This window comes from Ctenopharyngodon idella, chromosome 3 (assembly GCF_019924925.1).
Source record: "Ctenopharyngodon idella isolate HZGC_01 chromosome 3, HZGC01, whole genome shotgun sequence".
NCBI lineage: Eukaryota > Metazoa > Chordata > Actinopteri > Cypriniformes > Xenocyprididae > Ctenopharyngodon > Ctenopharyngodon idella.
In genome coordinates, this window is record NC_067222.1 from 23581770 (window position 1) to 23609410 (window position 27641).

The 27641-nt window shown below is 36.0% G+C and overlaps 2 protein-coding genes across 4 annotated transcripts in view; both read left to right on the forward strand.

The window, feature by feature from the left end:
- The first annotated feature begins 806 nt into the window (after positions 1–806).
- itga2b (integrin, alpha 2b) lies at positions 807–19745 on the forward strand. Its single transcript, XM_051888398.1, has 30 exons — positions 807–1087; positions 3053–3183; positions 3289–3386; positions 4059–4218; positions 4391–4440; positions 4600–4645; positions 4841–4963; positions 5222–5266; positions 5382–5425; positions 5545–5607; positions 6419–6471; positions 6571–6782; positions 8652–8837; positions 9686–9731; positions 10038–10145; positions 10463–10518; positions 12398–12549; positions 12748–12852; positions 12938–13005; positions 13092–13239; positions 14405–14497; positions 14602–14681; positions 14874–14954; positions 15479–15584; positions 15674–15826; positions 16101–16214; positions 17428–17544; positions 17648–17749; positions 18554–18676; positions 18797–19745. Exons 1-30 carry the CDS (start codon positions 912–914, stop codon positions 18896–18898), a joined length of 3141 nt encoding a protein of 1046 aa, XP_051744358.1. The 5' UTR covers positions 807–911; the 3' UTR covers positions 18899–19745.
- Positions 19746–21582: 1837 nt separating this feature from the next.
- Positions 21583–27641, forward strand: part of fam171a2a (family with sequence similarity 171 member A2a) — a 38864-nt gene continuing 32805 nt past the window's right edge. For 2 of the 3 annotated variants that reach the window (XR_007928812.1, XM_051886300.1), the window contains exon 1: positions 21584–21835. Coding sequence is in view for 2 of the 3 variants with exons in the window: in XM_051886300.1 (XP_051742260.1) it covers positions 21736–21835 (100 nt within the window). In the remaining variant the exon portion in view is untranslated. Of the gene's footprint in view, positions 21836–27641 lie in introns of all 3 variants that reach the window. The other variant, XM_051886301.1, reaches the window with a different exon arrangement.

Here is a 27641-nt window from a genome sequence, read left to right on the forward strand (position 1 = left end):
ATCAAACAATATATACATACATCTTGTTTGTTGAAATAAAACTAATAAAGTGAATAAAAAAGAACAATGACAATGAAACTTCACTAAGCAAAAACAGGAAAAACATCTTCTTTGACATGCACTGGAAAAAGCACAGAAAAAGGTCACATTTAAACATACCCAAACATACAGTACTTAATCTGACCGAGTATGTCCCCAAGGGATAGGATGCAATAAAGAGAGTAGGAAAGACTTTCACTCAGCCGCCAGACCTAGATGGATAAACAACAACTAATACATTTATTGGAGGGCATTTTGAACAGCAAGTCAATTTTTCATATTTAAAGAGCAGATGAATTGCTTCAGGGTGCACTCAGACCCAAATCTGCAACAGTTCTAAAAGAAAATTGAAAAATGTAAGAAAGTTTTTACAATTAGATGAGTAGCTATATTTATTGGAAGTGTGTTGTCTCTTAGGGTGTGACTTCCTGAGCATGGCCTTTGCTTACACAATTCTGTGTCTTATCTGCTGTCACTTCTGAAAATACTCCTCCTTTTTGTCTATTTTTAGGTGTTCTCAAATTACTTTTTTTTTCTTCTTTTTTTTTTGGTACATTAGCATTTTTAATTTCTGTACTATAATGTAGATTCATTGAACGGCATAGCTGGGTGTTCATTTAAAATGACAAATTCTTCATAATACATACCACAAAACACTTACTGAGCATCCAGGAAACCCATGAGACGTATCTCATTTATCTGAAGGAAGCACATCTAAAACAAACACCCACAAGTGTCATATTAACTCCAATAACCACAGAGTAGTATAAGGAGTTGTACAGACCTCTCCCAAAGGGACAGAATAACTTCTTCCTAGTGGCAGACAGAATTGTGTAGAACGACTTTGGACGACTCAAAAAATCTCACAGAACATGAAGAAAAAGCTGGAAGTCAGTCTGCTGTTTTTTACTGGATATTTGTTCATATTCATGTATCCAAATCACATCAGTGGCTTTAACCTGGATCTGAACAAATACACCGTCTTCTCTGGCCCTGAGGACAGCTACTTTGGTTTCTCAGTCGACTTTTATCAGTCAAGCAGCAAAAGGTGAGTGTTGCTGACCTCCACAGCAAACGTTCTGCATATGGATTAGCTGGTTGATTCCTTCAGAATCTGTTAAACCCTTCACCTAATTATGTTGATACTGATGCTACAATTATACAGTGCCATTCAAAAGTTTGTAGTCTGAAAGATTTTAAAATGTTTTTGAAACACCATGCTCATTTGATCAACAATACAGTAAAAACAGTAACAGTCTATTTTAATATTTTTCACAAAAATGTAATTTATTCCTGTGATGAAAAGGCTAAATTTTCAGCAGCCATTACTTCAGAAATCATTCTAATATGCTGATTTGGTGATAAAGAAACATTGCATATTATTATCAGTTTTGAAGTTGTACTGCGTAATATTTTAGTGGAAACTTTGATACTTTTTTTTCATGAATCTATTTATTTTTTTTTTTTTGATGAATATAATTTATTTCAAATAGAAATCTTGTGTAACATAAATGTCTTTATTGTCACTTTTGATCAATTGAATGCAATCTTTCTGAATAAAAACTTTTGAACTGTGGGGGGGGGGGTGTTTAGGTATTCCCTACATTATGGGGAAAAACCACCCCAAAAGGATGGCAATACCAGAAATCTTCGACCTCGTGGGGATATAGGGGTTACGCGCAATCTAACTTCTGTTTTCTGTAAAACAGATTAGATTTCTTCCGGTTTAGGTCTTTTGTATGTGCTTCATGAAAAATTAGCTGTTTTATTCAAGGTAACTTAAAAGGAGCGAGCAAAGATGAGCATAACTGATGTCCCCCGCATATGCAGATTGATATTTAAAAGCGTTTTTAATTTTTCTTCTTCACACTAATATTTAGATATTTAATAGTTCAGTTCATACTGCTGTTAACACGTTTTCTAACAAACGGATGCAATGAGCCCAGTTTTCCGGTTTGGTCATGTGATGTTCGTCATATACCCAATAGAGTACCTCAGGGATGATGTGTTTTTGTTGGCCAACCCGGAAGTTAGCGGCGCACGGGTTCCCTCGATCGAAAGCCTATGCATTTTTCCCATAGACTTTTGGAAAATCGCAAAAAATAAGCTCTGTGTTTAACAAAGGGTTATGACACTTACACGTTTTGTCTATCAAGATAATCTTTACAAGTTAACACAACATTTATACATTTTGAAGCCTAAATAAAGTCGTCAGATATAAAAAGCTAACAGTAGGCTATAAACGGACTACAGCACACCATGGTCGCGGATCAACGTCACCACCACCAAGCTTCCTCAAACTTTATTAGAAAACAACTTTACTTAAAAACATGCTCCCTGATTATGATCTGCGCTGTGTATGAATACTTATTCACTTTTTCATGAGAAATGCTGTCCAAATGTCCTGTTTGTCATGATGACGTCTAAAGTCCCCGCCAAAGGAAGTAGTCCCTTTTAGCAATTTGTTAGCAACCGCCGTATTTAAGATACAATAAAGGTTTAAAAAAAATCACAAGCGGGTTATAACTGGTGTGTTTTATGTCATAGATCAAAACGTGAAAATATTTAGAGGCTTTGTTAAACACAGACCTTATTTCAGGCGATTTAGCAAAAACCCATTCAAAAAACCCATAGACTTGAGGGCGATGGAACCGGAAGTCCTAAAATGCTAACTCGCTTCCGGGTTTTGCCTACAAAAACACGTCATCCCTGAGGTACTCTAATGGTCCCCATGAGGAAAACAGCTTACAAATCATATTCATTTTTTGTTTGTTTGTTTGCTTGTTTGAAAATGTAAGAAATGCAAAAAGTTTTCTGTGATGGGTAGGTTTACGGTTAGGGGATAGTTTGTGCAATATAAAAACATTATGTTTATGGAAAGTCCCATTAAAACATGGAAACGTAGTGTGTGTGTGTGTACAATGTATAAATTATGAACATAGATGAATCATGCATTTTTGTCACTCTAAACTGGAAATTTCTAATTATGTATGCTCTGGTTTCCACCCTGCAGTATAAGTGTGGTGGTTGGAGCACCCAGAGCAAACACCAGCCAGCCTGGGATCTCTCATGGCGGCTCTGTCTTCATGTGTCCCTGGACATCAAGCGGAGAATCGTGTCAGACATTAAACTTTGACCAAAAAGGTGAGTATAGCATCCTTTAGTATGTAGGCTAAGTATGCATTATGTAATAAAAGTAAATTCCACCACATTCCTTTTTTTTTTCTTCTCTCAATTAATGTTTCATAGGTGATGAAAACATCACGTTTGGTAACATGCTCCTAATGGCTCACAAATCAAACCAGTGGCTGGGCGCTTCAGTTCGAACCTACAACAACTTCATCTTGGTGAGTTACTGCATTTCCACCCTCACAAAAGTTAGTTAATAGAATTTAACCATGTTGTTTCTTTAGCCAAAGCCGTATATTCTTTTAAGTTTGATATAATTTGTTATAATTGGTCATATTATGCGAATTACTCAGGGACCTTTGAAGGGATTTGTTTCAGGTTTGTCTTGAGCAACCGTAGCTAATTGTATTTTGCCGCCTCAAACACTGAAAGCTAACCGTCAGCTTTTGTAAAGATGTAAACAAAACAGCAACCTATGTTTTGTTGTCTGTAAATATACCATAAAGTGGGAAATAATTTAAGTAGGCATACTTACGTTTTGTAGATGTACTGTCAAATAACGATAGGGTTGATAGGGTTACCTCTTCAAGCAAATGTTCACAGGAGTCGATTTGTTAGCGCGATTTGATTAACTTGTAATTTTGGAGATTACTGAAATGTTTGAAAACACTGTTGAAACATTATATTTAATATATGTATTTATTTTGCTGATTTGTCCTAAATTGCCAGCTGGACATGTTTATGTTAATTTAATGTTTCAAATTTCTTCTCCAGTTACATACTGTATAGTGAAAGAACTATAAGCTAACTTACTTTTACCTTTTTCAATTTTGAATAAATGAATGGCTGTGGTTACTTTATGAGCGTTTTTCATGTTTCATATGAGGTAGGCCTGTGCCCCTATGTTTCACTGGAACGTGCTTTTGGAAAAAGAGGAGGCCATGAATACACCTGTTGGGAACTGCCAGCTTTTGAACATGCGAACAGGAGAGTTGGCAAACTACGCCCCCTGCAGGGAAGAATATGTAGAGTCGATTTACACCAGAGGCTGTAAGACACTGAATTTACCGCTGTTACATAGAGTAACGTAACTGCTGTAGATTTACAGCTCTGTTTATAAATGTGAAATACCAATACATTGTGATTACTCTTCGACGCCTAATGTTTCAAGCACTCCAATAGCACTCTAATTGACCAATAATGATCAAATCCCTATGTGCAGATCCTGACAGGCGTTACTGTGAGGCTGGATTTACCACAGACATCACAGAGGTTACTTGCTTCTTTTATTCTGGCAGTGGAGTAATTTGCAAATTTGAATGTATTTGCATGTCATTATATACAATACCATATAAATAGGCTATCTATTAAATAGTTTGATATCTCTTTTTTTCCCCTGCATGTAAAAACTGCTTGCGTTGGTTGTGACAGAATGGCAGAGTGATACTTGGTGCACCAGGAGGCTATTATTTTCAAGGTAAAATATGTTAGAAAAGCTACGTAGAAGAGGCAGCCTTCCAAAGAATGTCACCACTAGAGCAAGGCTGTCTTCACTGTCATTCAAACATTTGAAAAGAGGGTTTTTGTTTTAAACGTGCATTGACAGAGCACCTTCATCTTCACCTTATATGTCTTTGTGAAGTGTGTCACGGAGCTTTTCTCTTTACTTCAGGTCATATCATCACTGCATCTCTTGCAAACATCATGAGAAGTGGCAGCACGTTCTCTCCCAAGCACTCAGTGAGCGGTGAGACCAAAACACCACAAAGACTTGACTACTACGACCTGTATCTGGGTAAGATGTGACAGCTGTCATTGGAAACGGAGACCAAAAAAAGCTACACTCTTAGGAAAAATGTATCATGGTCACAAACATATTATCAATTCAACATTGATGATAATAAGAAATGTTTCTTGAAGCACCTAGCAGAAGCTTTTAAGGTCCCATATAGAAACATATTTTCCTCTAAGACTGTAAATAATAATAATAATAATGAAGTGATAAAGAGATAAACATCCAATGAGGTTTTGCCTTTTTTTTTTTGCATCATAGGATACTCTGTTGCTTCTGGGCAGTTTAATGAAGACCGCATCCCAGGTGATAAGCCATCTTACTTGTTATGTTTTATTTTTTAAATCCAACATGAGTTTGGTCTGCAGCTCTTATACGCAATATTATTTTCTGACTTTTCTTTATTTGATAATGATTGCAGATTATGTCGTTGGGGTCCCAAACGATCTGCACACTGCAGGCTCTGTAAGTGTTCTTACACTGTTACGCAGATGATTATGCACTCCAATTATGCTCTTGCACAGTTATACAATTGATTATGGAATTAATCGGTGTAATCAGTCGTTGTACTGTTCTTTTTTTAGGTCAAAATAATAAACGCTGCAACAGTGCCTCTGCAAATCATGAAGGCGATTAGTGGCACCCAGGTTAAACTTGTATCTGTGGTTATTTGATCTGTAATACAGGATATAAACCAGTAAAATTGTATTTAAATTGTTCTCAATAGTGTCTATTATTTGTAGGCTACACTAATGTTCAAATGTTTGGGGTCAGATTTTTTTTTTTTTTTTTTTTTTTTTAATGAATACTTTTGTTCAGCAAGGATGTATTAAATCAATCAAATGTGACAGTAAAGAAAGACTTTTATAATGTCTTAGATTTAAGATTTGACTGTACTTACTATACTGTAAAATTATATATTTTTACAGTAAAGAATATAAATTACCTTATAATTTACAGTGGAAAATCATTTATATTTAACAAGACAATTGTCTTTTATAGTAAATTATTGTTAAAATGGTTTTATTATACACTATCATTCAAAGATGTGAGGTCAGTAAGATATTAAAAAAATTCAAATAGATGTAAAAAAAAAAAAAAAAAAAAAAAATTCTTTCTTTTCATCAAAGATTCTTTTCATCAGAATGATTTCTGAAGGATCATGTGACACTGAAGACTGGAGTAATGATGCTGAAAATTCAGCTTTACCATCACTGTAATATATTAAAATAGAAAACCGTTATTTTAAATTGTAACAATGTTTAAGAGTATTAGTATTATTGTTTTTACTGTATTTTTGATCGTATAAATGCAGGGTGAGCTTAAGAGACTTTTTTTCAAAAACATTATAAAATCGTACCGACCCCAGACTCTTAAACAGTAGTGTATGTTGTCAAGATAAGGACACAAACTAAAGATGAAATGTAGTAACTTTACCTTTTGTCTTGTCTTCTGTAGATAGCATCTTATTTTGGGCATTCTGTGGCAGTAACAGATATTAACAAAGATGGGTAAATGATTCCTGCAGAGACCAGTTTCTTTTTCTGGTAGTTCATGAGAATTTCTAAAATGTTTATTGAGATGAATTATATCCCCTCTGTGGTCATCAGGTGGGACGACATCCTGATTGGAGCGCCGCTTTTTATGGAGCAGCTGTCCAATCAGAAATTTCGAGAAGTGGGACAAGTATATGTTTACCTGCAAAGAAAGGGCTTCTTCTTCTCCTCCAGGCCCAACCAGATGCTGACAGGGACATATGCCTATGGGCGTTTTGGCAGCGCTATCGCCCCTTTGGGAGACATCGACCATGATGGGTTTAATGGTGAGGACTACTCTGACATTACAAAGTAGTATTTACTGTGAAAATAACATGCAGTGTAATGTTATTATTGATAATTCTGAGTACAAACCATTTGTACAAAATGAACAGCCACAGGGGTTTAATGAAGACATAGCACGAATTAGAAGGAAAATCTGGCAGTTGCCCCAGGCATTGATCTTTACAGATGGTAATGTGTTAAATTAGGCACTGTGGTTGCTGTTATACAATTCATCACCCTCAGAATCTTTTTTTTTTTTTTTTCTAGTTACAATCAACTGAATCTTGTCACTTAATAACAGTAGGAGCTCAAGCCATCTCATTTTTCTCAGTTATGAAAGCAGCATCTGAAAGTGATTTGACCTAAATGGGTCAGGTGTTCTTCAGCTGTGACAGTATAAATCAGATTCATACTGAGTAACAGTGCTTATCTGTGCATCGCCATGAGATTACACTGTAAAAAATCCTGTTATAATGACAACGTTTCAGGTATCATGGGAAGGAGAATGAAGCATATGTATTTAAATAATATGTAATCAGAAGCAATGCATTACAGAGGAGTTTCTGGTAACTTCCTTTTATAGTTTTATACTTTTTACTTAAACTGTACTGTTCAAACGTTTGGGGTTGGTTGGATTTTTTGAATGTTTTTCAAAAAGAAGTTTCTTATGCTCACCTTGGCTGCATTTATGTGACAAAAAAAAAAAAAAAATGTGATGTTAGGAAATATTATTATTACAACAAAATAAGTGTTTTATATATTTATATATTTTGAAATGTAATTTATTCCTGTGATGGCAAAGCTGAATTTTTAATTATAATTTCTCCAGTCTTCATTTTCACATGATCCTTCATTATTCTAATATTCTGGTTTGCTGCTCAAGAAACAATTCTTATTATAAATTATTGTGATGCTTAATATTTTTGTGGAAACCGTGATTGTCAGGTGTTGGTGACGGTATTGAGCGCATAATGTAGGAGAATAAACAAGTTGCGTCCCAAACGACACACTATACACTATGCACTTATGCACTATGTACTCATCCATGTAGTGCGTGAATTGTATATGGTTATTTTGTCATTTAACATCGGAGTCTGATCCCCCCTCCATAAGTACGCGAATTGGGACGCACCAACAATCTTTATTTCACAATCTAATAAAGAACAAGCAGGAGAATCACGTAAAAACACAACCACCTAAACATAAACGACACAGAACCATAAATAAAGGAAACTGAGGACTTAAATATAAGGGAGAGCTAATGAACTGAACAGAAACATGTGCGTAATTAATTAGGAGCTATGGAAACTAATAAGCACAGGCAAACCAGAACAGGGAAAACAGAACACAATGACAGTAAAACTATACAGAACAGGAACTGTTACAGTGATACATTTTTCAGGCTTCTTTGATGAATATAGAAAGGTCAAAAGAACAACAATATAAAGAACATTGCAACAATAATAAACTTCGAAGTCACATTTAATGTGTCTTTGCTGAATAAAGTTTAACATTTCTTTCAAAAAAATCTTACTGACCACAAATTTAGTGTATAATAACACCATTTTAACAATATTTTATTACAAAAGCTCATGTATTCTCTTGTTAAATATACTGTAATTCAGATTTGCACTGTTAATAAGGTAATTTGTGCTTTTCACTGTCAAAAAATACATAATTTTACAGTGTAGTAAGTAAAATTGCAGTATAGTATAGTAACAGTTAAACCAGTTAACAAGTGGCATTTTTATATATTTTTTTCCTCTTAATTGAATTTCTTCCCCCAGTTTAGATGGTGGATGATTGTATAATTATTGACCCTTTAAATAAAAATAAACTGCAAACGTGATTTTATATTTCTTTATTCTCAGATGTAGCTGTGGGGGCACCTGGCTCTGGTGAAGGGGGTCAAGTGTTTATTTACCTTGGTCAGAGTGATGGTTTGACCACCCAGTATGTTCAAGTAATTGAGAGCCCATTTCGCACCCTCAAAGATCCTCCAATGTTTGGCTTCAGCATAAGAGGAGGGACAGATATTGATGATAATGGCTATCCAGGTATGTGATATATTCCTTAAAAATATTTGAAAAGAATTCATGCATTATTTCTTCTCTGGAACACAAAAAAAGGAACAATAAACAGTACAATGAGATGCAGCTGCCATAAAAGCATGTAAACATTTTTATTGTATGGATCTCCTTTTTTGTTCAATGGAAGAATTGAGGTGGTACAGGTTTGGAACAACAAGAGGGTGACAGATATCATTTTTGGGTTAAACTTAATTCAATACATTTACTTTTATTTTGTTACATTTTTTAAAAATAATGCCTCCAACCATTGTGTTAGCTCAGAACCCCGAGATCACTGTACAGCTCCCATTATCCTCCATTAAAATCTGACCAGCAAACCTCAGCTGGGTTACTGCATCAAAATACCATAACCTTCCCAACAACCCCTTATAGCCATCTACGAGTCATGCTTGTAGGACAATAACCTCAAATAACCGGATGGTAGAGCCAACAAAAGCTTGAGAGATTGTCCTCAAAGTTTGAATGTCTGTTGTGAACAATCTCCACTAACAGCCCTTTCCCACAATCCCTTGGGAGAGTAAAGAGCTGTCTGAGAGTCACCATGAGACAGGAATCTGACACTGGGGTCCAGTGTGGACAAGGCAATGCTTTTTGACACACAGCACCTCAAGCTTTTAAGAGGGACTCTTGACACTCTTTTCCTGTGGTCTTAGGTCACTTATCACAGACAAAGTAGTCCCCACGCTTCTTTTCCTCCAGTTTAACATGGCTGTCTTGTACCTCAGTCACTGTTGTTTACTCATTTTGTGGTGTTTGCTGATAGAGAGATTTCTAAATTTCAAGACATATAATATGCTTTGTTTTTTCCCCTTTAGATCTCATCATTGGTGCTTGGGGTGCGAGCAAAGTGGCAACTTACAGGTGCTAATTTAATATCATCATCATTACTGCAAATACCCCTAATTTTTTTTTTTTTTTTTTTCAAATGGCCATATACGCTTCATCCTTTTCAGTATTTTGGTCTAAACCAGAGGTTCTCAACTGGATTTGCTTCAGATCCCGCAATTTACATTGTATATATATCACTGGATGTTACTGTTGGTCTTTTAACATTTCTATCGCAAAACATTTCTAATCCTTGCTATGGGTTGTGACCCACCAGTTGAGAACCACTGATCTGAACTATGATTCTGTGTGTTGGATCAATAATGTGTTTGACTTTATCAGAGCACAAGCTGTAGTGAGGACACAGGCTCGACTCTCATTCTTCCCTGAACTTTTGAACCCCGAAGACAAATTCTGCCAACTCCACCAGAGCAGCACCTTCATTACTTGGTAATGCTTCTGAACTTAGTACAAGAGACAGCTTTACTGTATCATCATGATTCAAGAGGCTGGCATTCAAAATGCTTGATTAGTCAGCTATAAAAAGCTTCTCAAGGATTAGAGGAGTTCGTGTCAGGAATTGTACAGTGAGCTATTGAAACACCCACATCTTTTTTAAGAGTAATGCACGGTCACAATGCATCAAGGACTTAACATTGATCAGTAATGTAATCCATATTTTCTGCATGCTTTGAATACTAACCCACATGGTTGTGGTACTTCTATAGAATATTTATCATCTCTACTTGTTTACTCTTTTTCCACAGCTTTGTAATAATGGCATGCATCAGTGTATCCGGACACAGAATTCCTGAGGAGATTGGTATGTAATCCTTATGAAATAATTTAGTTAGAAATAGACTGTAGTATTAAACATCCCTTATTCATCAAGCTTTCCATTAAGGATGCAACTGCACAACTTAGTATTAAGATCCAAGGAGCAGAATGCAAGTGTCCCGAAGCAAGTAGAACTGCTTTTCATTTAAAAACACATGTCTATGTGTTTTTACGCTAGCAGATGTCTAGCTAGCGCATGTTTAAATAAACCTAAAATTAAAAATGCAGTGGGATGCAAGAATGTGTCCTGGATCAGTAGCCCAGTTTACTTAAGGCTTGTTCACACCAACAACGATAACTATAACACTGACTGTATTAGCATCCACACCAACTAACAATTTTGTTCTGTATTATATCCATGCACTGCAGTTCTGTTGTTTGCTGCTTTAAATGCTAAAGCTCTTTTAAGCCGGATGGATTTTGATTGGCTGTCAATGTTTTGCCATCCATCAGCAAGAAAAAAAAAAAATGTGTTGAAAGTGATTCCAACGATATCATTTCTCAGTGCCATTATATAATTGTGGTTTGAACTCTGCTATTCATTTACAATTAAAACGATTTTTAAAACTATATCTTTACCTGTTATAGTTATCATCTATGGAAGATTGTTTCTGCCACTAAATAAAAAAATAAAAATTTTAATTGCGACTTTTTATCTCACAATTCTGACTTTTTTTCTCAGAATTGCGAGTTATAGTCAGAATTGTGAGACATAAACTTGCATATAGTAGCAATTCTAACTTTCTCGCAATCAAGTTTTTATCACACAATTCTGACTTCATAACTTGCAAGAATTGCAAAATATAAACTCACAATTGCCTTTTATAAAGTCAGAATTGTATGATAAAAACTTGCAATTGCATCTTATAAAGTCAGAATTTCGAGATATAAACTTGTAATTCTGACTTTTTTTCTCAGAATTGCGAGATATAAACTCACAATTACGTGTTATAAAGTCAGAATTGCGTGATATAAAGACAGTATTGCAAGTTATAAAGTCAGGATTGCGTGATACAGTCAGAATTGTGAGTTATAAAGTCAGAATTGCGTGATATAAAGTCAGAATTGTGAGTTATAAAGTCAGAATTGCATGAAATAGTCAAAATTGTGAGTTATAAAGTCAGAATTGCATGAAATCGTCAAAATTGCGAGTTATAAAGTCAGAATTGCATGAAATCGTCAAAATTGTGAGTTATAAAGTCAGAATTGCATGAAATAGTCAAAATTGCGAGTTATAAAGTCAGAATTGTGAGATATAAACTTGCATATAGTCGCAATTCTGACTTTCTCGCAATCAAGTTATCATGCAATTCTGACTTTATAACTTGCAATTCTGACTTTTTTCTAAGAATTGCAAAATATAAACTCACAATTGCCTTTTATAAAGTCAGAATTGTATGAAAAAAACTTGCAATTGCATCTTATAAAATCAGAATTTCGAGATATAAACTTGCAATTCTGACTTTTTGTTTCTCAGAATTGAGATTATATCTCACAATTCAAACTTTATAACATGCAATTCCGAGTTTTTATCACGCAATTCTGACTTTTTTCCCTTACAATTGGACATTATAACACGCAGTTTATATCTCACAATTCTGAGAAAAAACGTCAGAATTGTGAGATATAAACTCGCAACTGCGAGAAAAATAAAGTCAAAATTGTGAGATAAATAGTCGGTTACCTTTTTTATTTTTTATTTCATGGCGGAAACAAACTTCCATAATCATCCTTAGTGTGAACTAGCCTTTATTAGAGTTTTGAATTCAGCTTATTGTACATATAAAGGGTCTTAAAAGAAAATATTTAGGGTGCATTAAAAGTGTTATCAGGTTTTTCAGCTGTTTGTAAAATATTTCCTCTAGTGCTCAACACTGAGCTTCAGCTGGACAGGATGAAGCAGAACATGGCCAGACGAACCCTCCTACTGGACTCCAACCAGCCATACACATACTTCCAACTCACGGTGCAAAGAAACTCTGGAGATGTCTGTAGGAACTTCACGGCCTACCTATTGGTGTGTTTCATCATTCAGTTATTTTCAAAATGTTGATACGCTTGAAATGTGACCTGTGGATAAGAAGCACGAGTCCTGTGACCTTCTTGATGCAAAAAACACTGAATATTCTAAGTGCTTTTTTTATGTAAAATGCAAGATGTTAATGTTGCAGTGTTTTCCATGAATAATCATTCATCTCAATCCTTTCTTTTTAAGCCTGAGTTTAAGGACAAGTTAAGTCCAATCTTCTTCTCGGTGAACTACAGCCTGGCTGACTCCCAAGATGCAGTGCTGCATGGACAAAGTGTCGCTGTTGGACAGGTGAAGGCTGGAACATATCGTTTTTGTTGTTACAATGGCACATATCCAATAACATGAACCTGGTGAAATTTTTTGTTGTGTCTAGACAAGGATAATACTAAACTGTGGTCATGATAACATCTGTATTCCAGACCTGAAGCTGAAAGCAGTAGCGTAAGTTGCTTTGTTACCTACACTATGAGTTATAGATATGAAACAGTTACAGACATTTATCTCAAGCAAACATTTATCTAAAACAGGTCAACAGAACCAATCCTGATCGGCGATGAGAATCCAGCGCTGCTGATTATCGAGGCCGAAAATCAGGGAGAGGGAGCTTACGAGACTGAGCTATATATCAGCCCGCCAGCACACACACACTATCAGGGTGTTGTGAGCAACCGGCAGGTGAGGGTTTAGTCATTTTTCTGTTTGTTGTTGACAAAATCACAAGCTACAGAACATTAAAAGGATAGTTCACCTAAAAAATGAAAATCCTGTCATCATTTACTCAACCTCAAGTTGATCCAAACCTGTATGAATTTCTTTCTTCTGTTGAACACAAAAGAAGATATTTTGTAGAATGCTGTTAACTAAACGGTTAATGGGCCCCATTGACTTCCATAGTATGGAAAAAAATTACTATGGAAGTCAATGGGGCCCACGGTAAATGTGACCACAGGTCATTCATTTCGTACAGTCTGTTCAGTGAGATATTTTGTACATGAAGAAAGCCAGTCCTCAGACACTTCAAATATTTTTCATTATTTTCCTTCTTTTCCTGTAGAAACCAATCACAGAGATTACCATGGCATTATAAAAAAAAAAATAATAATAATAATAAATATGCCTCTAAACAGCAAAAACAAACAAAACAAAACAAAAAACGAATTGTGTTGGGTGCTTTACATATCATTTTTAGCTAGAATTAACCACGGTATGGACTAGGCTATCAAGGCAGTGATGTTTCGTAGTTTTATTTATATACCTTTATATTATATTATTTATTAATATTGTGAATTAGCTTTAATTTTTAAAGCTATATTTTCAGTTTTCATTTAAATTTTAGTTTGTTTTTTGTAATTTAATGTGCTTTTGTCATTTTAATTAGTTTTTGTTTTCATTTCTATTTAGCTTTATTTTATTTCAGTTGTATGTTTAGTAATGTTGTTACTTCAAAGTAAGCTTATTTATTTCAGTTAGTTGCCAAAGCAACGTTATTAATTTTCATTTTTAAGTGTTTTTAAGTTCAAGGTTTCCACTAATATTTATATTTTCTTTTGTTTTATCTTTATTTTAATAAACAAAATCCATTTTTATTTGTTTTAGCTAACAATAACTCAGAAGGTACAGCTGTCGATTTATAGTCTTCACAAAAACCAGATCTCCAAACAGATCATATTTTTTTTATGAAACTATCTTCCACTGGCCAGACAACTAGATCAAGCCTAACAAATGATATCTGACTGTCCTCTTTCTGTCAGCACGCTCATTTTATGTTCTTGTGAATAGTAGCATTATTGCCGGGTTGTGTCACATAAGGTGTAAAATGTGTTGTGCATGTGTTGTGCAGGACTTCAGTCACTTGGTTTGTGGTCAGAAGAAGGAGAACGGCTCAGTCATTGTGGTTTGTGATCTAGGAAACCCCATGGAGGGTGGACATCAGGTCAGGGTGACATAATCAACATAATAACCCACCTCAGATGATTTGACCAGTCATGATGAGCCTGTTGTAGAACATTTTGCTCTCGGCTGTTTTCTCTCATTCAGCTGAAAGCAGGTCTTTACTTCAGCATGGGTGGCCTGGAACAAGTGGAGAACCACATCACATTCCAAATGCAAATACGAAGGTGTGATCATCCATATACACACACACCATCTGTGCTGTTAACAAAACAGAAAAAAAAAAAAAAATGATGTCTCTTTTTTTGCTAGCTTGTCTGTTCCATAACAAATGCTTTCTGGTAGGCTACATTTTGCCCACAATGACAATGATTCATTATCTTCTGTTTCTTCTTCTTGATCTATCTTATTGTTTTCAGTAAGAACAGTCAGAACCCAGACAGTAACCTGGTCCAATTACAGGTTAATGTTAATGCTGCAGCTTCCCTGGAGATGCGTGGGTTAGTGCTATTGTCATTTTTCATATTTTTCATATCACTTTGTTTCCCCCCATTACAAAAAAGCATAAAACAGAAGTGAGATAATGATTTGTAAGTTGAAAAGTAGAATACATTTCCTCAAACAAGCAGCGATCAGAAATAGTAGACTTTAACATATTTTATATTTATATGCTGTGTGTGTGTATATATATTAGAAATAAATACTTTTATTCAGCAATGAATCATTAAATTGATCAAAAGTGACAGTAAAAAAATGTATGTTCTAAACTCAGCCGTTACAAATCATTATCTCACTTTATGTTATAATTTATGTTTTAAATGCAGCCGTGGTGAGCATGTTTTTTAAAAAAACATTAAAAAAATCTTACCGACCCCAAACTTTTGAACAGTAGCTTATATTTAAAATTAAATGTATAAACATTTTTCACTATAGTTGCTAAATTTTCTTTTTTTCTTTCACACTCTTTTGAATGTAAAACTGGTTTGGTTTATGTTTGAATGACCATTTCTTGAATTAATTACAGAGTCTCTTCTCCTGTTGACTGTGTCCTGCCTATTGCTAAATGGGAGCCAAAGGATTATCCAGAAGACATAAATGAAGTAGGCCCACTCGTAGAGCATGTATATGAGGTAATATGCTCAGTCTAAGATTATTGTTAACACCTTCACTTCAGCGGTTTTACAATACTTATGCACAAGTTTCTACTTTTCTGTCTCAGCTAAGAAACATGGGTCCTAGTCCGGTCAATGCAAAGCTTACACTGGAGTTTCCTGTCTCACAAAATGAGTCCTATCTGCTGTATGTGTTTGCTAATGCCTCCCAAGAACTCATCTCCTGTCAAACAGACTACTCCAACATCGACCCACGTGGGGTGAGAGTGCCCCCTACTGACTATGATTTTGAAACTAAATCCTCTGATTAAGTCATTTGTCTGAAAAATATAATCTTAACACGCTTTATTATTACGATTGAAAAAGAACAGCAATATGTGTAAACAATGTCTCTTACCCTAACAATAATGTACTGTGGTGATACTATGGTACAGTGTTACCATGTACATTATAATAACTGATAATACTGAATAAATGATACCATAATACCATATATTAAATGGCAATAACCATTACCTTACCTATTTATCACAGTTGGTGAAGCTGGAGTCCTCCAACGTCACCATAGGCCAAGTTCATCATTTCAACAAACGCGACCTGTCGCAAAAAACAGAATATGAGCAGCAGTGGCAACATACTGTCCATGTGGTACAGAACCTTCTATCATATATACAGTATATACACTTCCATTCAGAAGTTTGGGGTAGTAGATTTTTTAAATGTTTTCGAAAGACATCTTTTATGCTCATTAAGGCTGCATTTTTATGATCAAATATACAGTAAAACATTAATATTGTAATATAGTATTACAATTTAAAATAGCTGTTTTCTGTTGTAATATCTTATAAATATTTTCCAGTCTTTAGTGTCACATGATCCTTCAGAAATCATTCTAATATGCTATTTTGGTGCTCAAGAAACATTTATTATTATTTTTATCATTGTTGAAAACAGTTGTGCTGCTTAAAGTGCTCCTATAATGCCCCTTTTACTGTAAGTCGCTTGTGTTCCCAGAATGTGTCTGTGAAGTTTCAGCTCAAAATACCCTACAGATAAATTATTATAGCTTGTCAAATTTGCCCCTATATGGGCGTGAGCAAAAACACACCGTCTTTGTGTTTCCCTTTAAATGCAAATGAGCTGCTGCTCCCAGCCATCTTTCCAGAAGACGGCAGAGCTTTAACAGCTCGCGCTTCGGTTGCTCAACAACAACAAAGCTGGAGAATCTCACGCAGCCAAAATGACGATTGTCAACACTCTACAACAACTCTTCCTCTTCTCTAAAGCAGCACAGCATGGCCTCACCCCCTTTGTTGCGTGTTCTCGGGGGCAGGGTTTATGTAAATTGTAGGGTTTGTGATGTCACTAATCCAGGAATAAGCTCGTTATAGTCCCTACCAGCCGTTTCTTGTAGTCCTTAAACAGAGAATTCTTTAAAAGAAAATTTCTCATTTTGCATTGAACTTTGAGCATCATAACTTTGCAGATGTTGTTTGTGCTCTAACAGCAACATTACACACTAACTCAAGTTAAAAAAGTGAAATCATAATCAACCACCCCTTTAATATTTTGTAGAACCTATGGTACTTTTTTTTTAGAATTATTTGATGTTCAAAACAACAGCATTTATTTGAAATGTATTTTTTTGTAACAATGTAAAAGTCATTACTGCCACTTTTGTTTAATTTAATGCATCCTTACTTTAAAAAATAATTTAAAAACAGAACCCAAACTTTTGAACAATATTGTATATTTTATTTCATTTTATTTTAAATGCCTTCATCTTTCAGGCCTCATAAAATTCTATTTTAAAATTGTAATGAATTTATTGTTAAATATTGTTATATCTCTCACTGTGCAGAACTGCTCTAGTGGTGACCAATGTCTTCTGTTTGAGTGTGAGGCTGCGGGACTGCAGAGAGATGAGAGGGCCATTGTAAGAGTGATGAGTAGGCTGTGGGTACAAACCTTCTTAAAGGTGGGCCAAACTTTTAAAGATCAAACCCTAAACATAAATATTAGAAGTTGTCTAATATTCAAAACCCTTTCTCTCCCTGTTTGTATCTCCGTTTTCTGCTCAGAGACCATATGTAAATTACGTTCTTCACTCCACGGCTCACTATGAGGTGAAAGATGTGCCCTCAAAAATCCAGCCAGTTGTCTTGCCCAGAGGAAAAGCACAGGTGAGTCTTCAGTTCTTTGGGTTATATCATGTAATATATGCAAAATGTTGTCTCACCCTCATATCGTTCCAAATCCGCAAGACTTTCATTCATCTTCGGAACCCAAAAGATGAAGATTTTTTTTACCTCCATAGACAGCTACGCAACTAACAGTTTGACGCTTTAAAAAGTTCATAAAGAGATCGTAAAGCTAATCCATATAAATTGAGCTGTTTAGTCCAGATTTTCTGAAGAGACACGATCGCTTTATATGCTGACCAGATTGAATTTAGGCTTTTATTCACATATAAACATTCATCAACGCACATATCAGTTGTGTAAACAGAAACAGCATGCTTGCTTGACGTGCGAGAACCAATGATGTTCATTCTTGTGTGTTACACAGCACGTTTGAGCTTCCGCAAGAACCAATGAGGTTTGTTTTTGCACATCAAACTGGTTTGGTAGAGCTTCTGTTCATGTTGGCTGATCAATGTTTATATATGAATAAATGCCTAAATTCAATCTGTATATCATATAAATCGATCGTGTCTCTATAGAAAATTTGGACTAAACTACTCAATTCATATGGATTAGTCGTTTTACCATCTCTTTATGAATTTTTTAAGTATCAAAGTGGTTGCTGCATAGCTGTCAATGGAGAGTACAGAACTAGCTCTGATTTTATTAAAATATCTTAATTTATGTTCCGAAGATGAACAAAAGTCTTTCGGGTGTGGAACAACATGAGAGTGAGTAAATCATAACAGATTTTTCAATTTTGGGTGAACTAACCCTTTAAATCTCCTCATAAAAACTATTTAGACACACACAAATATAGTGTGGAGACGCCCAGATGGACAAGAGGAGGTTCCTGTTTGGTGGATAGTAGTGTCAGTCATCGCTGGGCTCCTTCTACTGGCTGCCCTGAGTACAATCTTCTGGAAGGTACTTCTATATGTTGAACAGCAGAGGGTGCTTTGTCTTACATAACAAAGCAAACAAACACATGTGATCAAGCTTACCACATAAATCTCCATCCATGTTAACATACTACATTGTTTTAAGGTGGGATTTTTCAAGCGTAACCGTCCTCCAAGTGACGATGATGGTGATGACACGCAGCACCTGAATGGTGACCAGAACGAGATGTCAGACTGCAAATCTTGAGATTTATGATGTTTTAAAGCTTTTTAAACTTTGTTTGCTATATTATATTAAATACTTTCTGCAGTTTTATTAAATATGTATCATGGTGGTTTATATGGAGTTGCAGGCATTAGGTAACCAAACTCCTCACCTTTCAGTGACAACTCACATTTTTGAGATCAAAATAGGTCACTTATGGGATTTGCATAGATCCAATGTAAAAGTGTTTTATGGGGGTGGGGGTGGGGGGTCTTACAAGGGTACTTGGTTGTTTCAATGAGTACTGTACATTGTTTCCTTTACTCTTACTTTAAAAACTAATGTCTTTAACAGGGAATATTTTATGGATTTGAGGTCTGAGATGTGGGAATGGTAAAGAGAGAGAGGGCAAACAGTTTGCAGTTTAGCTCAATATTGCCATCTAATCAGCCAATATTGTCTTAAATATCCTGCATTACAGTTTTGGATATATACGGTATTAAAAATAAATTAAAAATCCCTTAAAGTAACTACAAATGAGCATGTAAAGCAAATTTAAAAAAATATATATATATATCATATCGTGCAAAGCATGCCCCCGCCCCACGCAATGTTCTCACCTTTTTTCCCTCTTACCTGTTTGCATCCCTGCATATAGCTTTAGGCAGAAATAGAAGTAGATAAAAAAAATAGCATTGTCTCCAACCCATTGCTCTTGTTAACATTCTTAGTATTTCAGGAAGGTGATAGTCCATTTTGATTATCAGTAGAGATCACTGAGCTGTACAACTGGCTATGAACATTAAGTCATAAAACCAATGTAAATAGTCACATTCATCAGAGAAATTCATTATGCATATACTTAATAAATAATGCTTGTTGACTTTCATCAACCATTGTAACTTAAGTCATTTAATTTCTGGTGTCTTTTGTTGTTGTTGTTTTAATTTTCAGTCATTAAAGGTGCAGAAAAATTTGGGATGATCTATTGACAGAAATGCAATATAATATACATAACTATGTTTTCAGTGGTGTTTAAAGACCTTACATAATGAACCGTTATGTATTTATTACCTTAGAATGAGTCATTTCTATCTCATACACCGCGGGTCCCCCTCCATGTCAAGTCATCATTATGCGCCGGCATGTTTCTACAGAAGCCCTAAAGGACAAACTGCTCTACAGATCGCGTTTTGTCATTATGTTCGTTGGTGATTTTAGAGGCAGTTTGCATCGTCACTGCGTTGAATACGCACGAGTTGTCGTCTGGTTTATAAGAAGCAGAGACCGTTCTTTGTTAGAAGTAAGAGGAAACCTCATTGCTTCACTGGCTAATGTACTGCTGTCTCAGACGACGACATCTTTGTCGTGTCGGCCAGACGGCCACCGTAGCTTTTTCGAAAGGGAGGGGTGTGCGCCGTTAGTTGCAGTTTGCAACCTCACTGCTAGATGCTGCTAAAATTTACACATTGCACCTTTAAAGGGTTAGTTCACCCAAAAAATGAAAATTCTGTCATTTATTACTCACCCTCATGCCGTTCCACACCCGTAAGACCTTCGTTCATCTTCGGAACACAAATTAAGATATTTTTGTTGAAATCCGATGGCTCAGTGAGGCCTCCATAGCCAGCAATGATATTTCCTCTCTCAAGATCCACTAATGTACTAAAAACATATTTAAATCAGTTCATGTGAGTACAGTGGTTCAATATTAATATTATAAAGTGAAGAGAATATTTTTGGTGCGCCAAAAAAACAAAATAACGACTTACATAGTGATGGCCGATTTCAAAACACTGCTTCAGGAAGCTTTGGAATGTTATGAATCAGCGTATCAAATCATGATTCGGATCACGTGTCAAACCGCCAAACTGCTGAAATCACGTGACTTTAGCGTTCCGAACCGCTGATTCAACACAAAAGATTCATAATGCTCCGAAGCTTCAGGAAGCAGTGTTTTGAAATTGGCCATCACTATACAAGTCGTTTTTTTTTTTTTTTTTTTTTGGCGCACCAAAAATATTCTCGTTGCTTTATAATATTAATATTGAACAACTGTCTCACATGAACTGATTTAAATATGTTTTTAGTACATTAATGGATCTTGAGAGAGGAAATGTCATTGTTGGCTATGCAGGCCTCACTGAGCCGTCAGATTTCAACAAAAATATCTTAATCTGTGTTCCGAAGATGAACGAAGGTCTTACGGGTGTGGAACGACATGAGGGTGAGTAATAAATGACAGAATTTTCATTTTTGGGTGAACTAACCCTTTAAAGTGTTTTGTCTGCACTGAAGTGTGAAAACTACAATGCTTTGGGTTTGAGTAACAAATTTGACGTGTTTTTTGCGTGCACAGTTTCAGGGTGTGAGTACATATGACTAGTGAGTCAAAATATTGTGAACAGAGTAGGAGTAATACGAATAAAAACCACATAGTCTAACCTAAAATTGTTGTCATAAAACTGGTGTGTGGCTCTTGTGCACTCAGTAGTTTAGCTGAAGCTGTACTTGTCTGCCATCTTTACCTCGTGTGAGTCATTTTAATCATATTTCTCAAATGCGCTGTTCATTTATATATGTGTACAACTTTATAAATTACCAAAGAAAGAAAAAATCCACTGGAAACGGTTGTCAACTGATTCAAATTTCAAAAGTTGTACGAGTCTCGGGCGACAGAGGGCGCGCGGGAGCAATGCATTCAAGGATCTCCCCCTCCCATTCGGGACAACAGGGCTGAAAGAAGCGGAGCAGCCCTACTCGGGAAGGGAGTGGGCACCCGTGGCAACCGCACTTTAGAGCAGTCAGTCTTCTGCCATCCCGCAAAGAAACATGGATGAACTGTTACTTAAGGACTATCTGACGATGCCGCTGTAAGAATGCGTCCACCGCACACCTCCCGTTCCTTTTTTCTTTTTCTTTTCCTCTGTAGTGCTTGGAGGACGCTGGCGAAATCACTGTCGACCCCAGGACCAGTTGGTGAGTTTGATTTGATATTGTAGCATCCGTCTTTGAACGTGATATTTGTGTGGAGCGGCTCCGGCGTGTAGAAAAGATCATCGATTCGCTGCTTTATTATGTAACTGCCGCATTTGTGCTCACAACAATTTATCATGCGCCGTTGTTTTTGCGCATATTTACTTTAGAGCCTTATGGGAGTTACAGTTTGGAAACAAAGGATTTCAAACTGTTCGGCCCCTCATATGACCCCTCCATGTATCTAATAAAGGGAGGAAGTTTGTTAAACAGGCCCTGAGCTTCAGAAACACAGTTTTATGTGGCATTCGTATCTTTATGTAAAAAGTATCTAGTAACGCTAGTATCGTTTCAAATTTTCAAGCCCACCCACAATTCCATGAAAAAGAAAGTTCACTGAGCGGTAACATTGTTACCTATCGGTCTCTCTAAACTCTCTTAATCATTTAAATGAATCTTTATGTATTTACTTTAAAAGTCTATATAGGGGAGACCGGGGCTAGTTGTCACTTTTTATTACAGTAAATATTTCTCAGAGGTTTGTTTTTGAATGTCTAAGTTTCTTTAGGTACAAATATTTAAGTATTTTAGAATGAAAGAAACTATTAAACAGCTCCTCCAGGAAAAAAGTTCATTGAACACATGTTGGTCTCTGTGACAACTTGCCCCATAGGAAACTGTCGCAGCACATTGTGGACTTGTCAGCAACATTTAAAGAGTATTATTATTATTATGAAACAGCAAGAATAATAAGGTCAAATGTAACATAGAAATAGAAATATCAAAACACTGTTTTGGCCAACAAATATTAGCATTTAAGAGAAAAACAAGGATTTGTGTAATATGCAAATATAAGGGCCTACATACGTGTATACTCGTATTTGAATCAAATTTGTTTGTCTTTAATGTTAGTTTAAATGGTAACACTTTACAATAAGGTTCATTAGTTAACATGAACTAATAATGAACTGCACTTATACAGCATTTATTAATCTTTGTTAATGTTAATTTCAACATTTACTAATACATTATTAAAATCTTCTTAACATTAGTTAATGCACTGTGAACTAACATGAACAAACAATGAACAACTGTATTTTCATTAACTAACGCTAGCGAAGATTAGTAAATACAGTAACAAATGTATTGCTCATGGTTAGTTCATGTTAATACATTAACTAATGTTTAACTAATGAAGCTTACTGTAAAGTGTTACTGTTTAAATAAATGACTTTTAGCTCAAAAGTAACATTTTCAGGAAAAATTACAAATAAATTGAGCATTGTTCGAGACAGTTCTACTTGAATTTACTTGCCCCTATTTTAGTTTTGTCTGATCTGATGGCAGTTTGTCACCACAGGACCAAGCGGATCTTTAGGAGCTGTTTGTGCGAACTCTTTTGTGAACCTCCTTTTTTCCTCAGCAACTTCCAATGAATATTAATGTGGGCTTGAAGCGTCTTTTCTCTCATGTGCACTGAGCAGCTCACAAACTCAGCCACAGATATTTCAGCCTATTAGTTCTCCTTTATCTCTGAGCCATTCAAATACAGAATATTTAAAGAAAGACTATATACTGCACTTTAAACTTTGACTGTCAGCATTTGTTTAGTTTTTTGTGGTTTGTAATCTGTATTCTGAAAAGTCATTAGAGGTTTTTAAGCTGACATCATAAATTTATTTTCCTGCTAGCCCGTGGACTCCCGCCTTTACTCGGGCCCTTTGAAGAGAGACCCGAAGGTGAAGCCACATAATAAAACCATGTGTGAGTTCCCTGTTCTAGAGCTGAGATGACAATTTAAAAAGGCTTGGATCCTTTTTATCCATGTTTTATTGCAATGCAGTCTACAGGAAAGGGCTCCGCTGACTAAGCTCTCCTTGTTGTGCTGATGGGAAATGAATTTAAATCAGATTCAGTCAGAAACGTGATGTTTTCTCAACATTTTTGACATATGAACAAGTAAAATTAGATAAAAAAAAAAAAAATAAAAAAAATAGATCAAGCAATCACAACATAATGCACCACAGTGCATTATCATACCCTCCTACTGAGAATTTTTTTATGCACATATTAAGCATGTCATATTAATGAGTTGTTTTTGAAAATTAATTTGTTCAGGAAACAGGCAGGATTCATCTAACCCAGTGAGCGATAATGATTTTTGTGTTTCTCTTGAACCAGATGTCTGTCTGTCTGTCTGTCTGTCTGTCTATCTATCTATCTATCTGTCTATCTATCTGTCTGTCTGTCTATCTGTCTGTCTGTCCATTTGTCTATCTACAGTATCTGTCTGTCTGTTTGTCTATCTATCTATCTCTATCTGTCTGTCTGTCTGTCCGTCTGTCCATTTGTCTATCTATCTATCTATCTATCTCTGTCTATCTGTCTGTCTGTCCATTTGTCTATCTATCTATCTATCTATCTATCTATCTATCTATCTCTATCTGTCTGTCTGTCTGTCCATTTGTCTATGTCTATCTGTCTGTCTGTCTGTCCATTTGTCTATCTATCTATCTATCTCTATCTGTCTGTCTGTTTGTCTATCTGTCTGTCTGTCTGTCTGTCTATCTGTCTGTGTTTTTTGTCTGTCTGTCTTTGTTTTTTGTCTATCTGTCTGTCTGTCTGTCTTTCTGTCTATCTGTATATTAATCTGTCTGTCTATCTGTCTGTCTTTCTAGGCTTTTTTTAACTTTCAGATTTTTTCAGGCTTTGTCATGCCTACATTGAAGTTTGTCTTACATAAACTTAGCCTAGGCTTCAAAGACTGAAAATGTACATTATTATTTAGAAAAAGTATGATAATTTATTACTGTTAGATTGGGAAGACAGCAACAAATTACAGCAGCATGACTCATTTTATCACATAATTATGAACATTCTACATCCTTCTTAATTCCTCTGAAGTCTATACTTTTTTTTTTTAAAGTGTGATATTGTGAAGTTGAAATGAATCTGATTATGTTTCTTCTCAGCATCAAAAAAGAGCGAGTGTGGTCAACTCAGCATCTAAACACAATAGCAGGATGGCAGGGCAGCTTCCTGTCACTTCTCTAGTTTCATCATGACATTCAGGAAATTTGACACTGATTTTCACATACATTTTTGTGTATATATAGTACTTTTTTGTGATCATATATGCTTGTCGTGATCTTGCATCTCTTTAAACAGCACAGATTTGCTGTTGTGAGCTAAAGGGTTGAGTTTTGGCTGTGTGAATCGCATTGAGGCATCAGATGTTACTGACACACTGTAAAGCATCTACCAGAGCGTGAAATATTGTTATCCTGATGGGTTTTTGCAGTGGCACGGCATGCACATCACTGTCCTAATCAAGCTGACACTTAGAGCCGCCACCTCTGATTCAGGACAAAGGCCTGGCAAGGGAAGGCCAGCCAAGACACTAATGCAAACTGACTGCTGGAGATTTTAGTGCATCCTTCTTTGCCTTTAGGCAGGTGTTGACCCTGCCCGTTTTGCATAGTTTGAAAAACAGTTGTACTGTTCCTCCTATAATAGTTTTGGACTTATATCCAAGTCAGAATTGGGGTGGTTTCATAAACGTTTGAAAAAAGTTGTTTTGCTCTTCCCTTTTGTCTTGTGTTCATAATTGTGTAGGATACTGTCCAGTCGCCACATAGTAAGTCATTGCATTGTCAACTTCCAGTAGATTTCATGAGATTCCCCTTAAGGTGGTTTTAAATCCTCCACTCATGCAAAGACGAGTGTTACCATAACAGCGCTTGTTTGAGTGCTGCCCCGGCCTGCCACTCTATGCTTTTATTTGGGACACAATCGCTGCATTGTGCCTCTTTTATTAGATGTCATTGAAACTTGTATGACTTTATGAAGCTCCAGTGAAATCAAATCAGTCATGATTTCAATTACAGATCAGTTTACAATAGAGTGCAACAGTCAGGTTCTGGAAGTATACATCCCATTAATTTTCTCTACGGGGGAATTGATTTTTAATGATAAAACAGACCTACTGTGAGCAATAAGGTTGTTAATCAATGGTATATGCTTTTATTGAAGGCATCAGCCCGCATTATTTCAACTCGTTTTTAAAATAATTGTATTTATCAGTGGAATTCCTAGTGAAAAATTAAAGTCACAGATGGAGTAGGTTGAGTCCATTAACACCCCCAAAGCTTGCACAGTCCTATACCTCTTCATGGGTTGACATTTTGTTCAGTAACATTAGGCAGTTTTGATTCATATGCTGTTTAATGTTTGATGATCGCGTTATTCAAGTAAGCAATAAGGTACGAGAGGCTATGCTGTATCATGAATAAGTCACGGCTGAAGGGTGTTGTTAGGCATGATGCGAAGCGGATACAGCACTAGCCTCGAGTACTTTATTGCTTTTATAAAACGGTTGCCACACAATACAAATATTAAAGCCAAAAATATGTATCAATGCAACGTTCATTAAGTAAACTTTCACTAAAAGCCTTCCTTCCACCAGTAAAAAATAGTCCCTGATCATGAGCAGCAACAGAAGTTACATTTATTACGGCATTAGATGGCGGCAAAGACTGTCTTTATGAGTTTGTCAGTCAATAGCGTAGACTTTTACATTGAAAAGACTGAATTGTTGTGAACACGGAAATAGACGCAACTGACAAATGCTTTGACTAGCGCTGTCAGTCACAGGAAAACCCCTTAACTGTTAAAAGGACAAGATAATACATAGGACATTTAAACAGATTTTTTTATTATGAACATAGGACTGACCTGAAGGAAAATGGTAAATCTGAATGCAGGTAATACACTCGCTCGTTCGATCGCTTTCTCACAACACTCTTCTACATAATACGGTAAGCTTCAATGAACAATATCAATTGAGAACATACAGTTTACATTGCTAAGAGTGGTTGCTAAGGGTGTTGTGTAGTGATACACAGAACCGTTGGGTGAAGCGGTCATAGCCGTGTTTTATCGTGAATAAAACACAGCTATTGACCAATCAGAATCAAGGACAGGAACTAACCGTTTTATAACATGTCTATAAGGAATGTTTCTATTGCTTGTTTCTGCTTCTTTGCCTGTGTTTTGATCCGGAGTTTCTGTACTATTTCAGAAGATGCGTAATAGGCCCCCTACCGGATAACATTGAAAACATGGATTGCCAGAAAATTCTGTCAATAGCTGTGCTATAAATTATGAAAAATTCTGTAAGAGTTAAAAAAAAAATTGTGGTAATCAACAGATGTTGTCGAGTTTAACTTGTATTGAAATGGTTCCATTAACCACTATTAGGGCCTGTTTACACCTGGTCACTTCATGCGTTTTCACTGATCAGATAGCTGTCCGATCGTGAAAAGACCAGGTCTAAATGCCCTCCGAAACGCATTCGAAACGGATATAAATCCGATTGCTCAAACCACTTCAGGAGGTGGTCTGGGACGCATTCCAGTCAGAACTAGCCAGACATGACAGCGCTACTGCAGCACGTATCGCCACATATGAGCAGCTAAGTATCTACGCGCAACGCGCAAACTGCCGCAAATCAAACTAAAAAAAGTAAGTTGCAGGCGCTCAAAACACAATCATCTTCATTTAAAGTAATGAGACTAAATGATCTTACCAGTGCAGTGTCTCCTATTGCAGTCTTTGATTTTGAAATTAGCCGATGATCAATAAAATGCAGCTTATATTTGTTGCTTTCGGTGACGTGAACTCTGTGAAATCTGCATATAGTGCGGGAATTGAAGATCGGATTTATATCCGTTTTGCGGAGACACATTTATGTGGCCAAGTGTAAATGCAATCGTTTTTATAAATCAGATCAGAGAAAACGCATGAAGTG

Excerpts from the sequence above, each read along its gene's own strand:
- itga2b (XM_051888398.1), top strand. The coding sequence starts at position 912 with ATGAAGAAAAAGCTGGAAGTCAGTCTGCTGTTTTTTACTGGATATTTG. Across the intron at positions 4,441-4,599 it reads TTACCACAGACATCACAGAG|AATGGCAGAGTGATACTTGG; the intron begins GTTACTTGCTTC and ends TGGTTGTGACAG. Across the intron at positions 6,472-6,570 it reads ACAGATATTAACAAAGATGG|GTGGGACGACATCCTGATTG; the intron begins GTAAATGATTCC and ends TGTGGTCATCAG.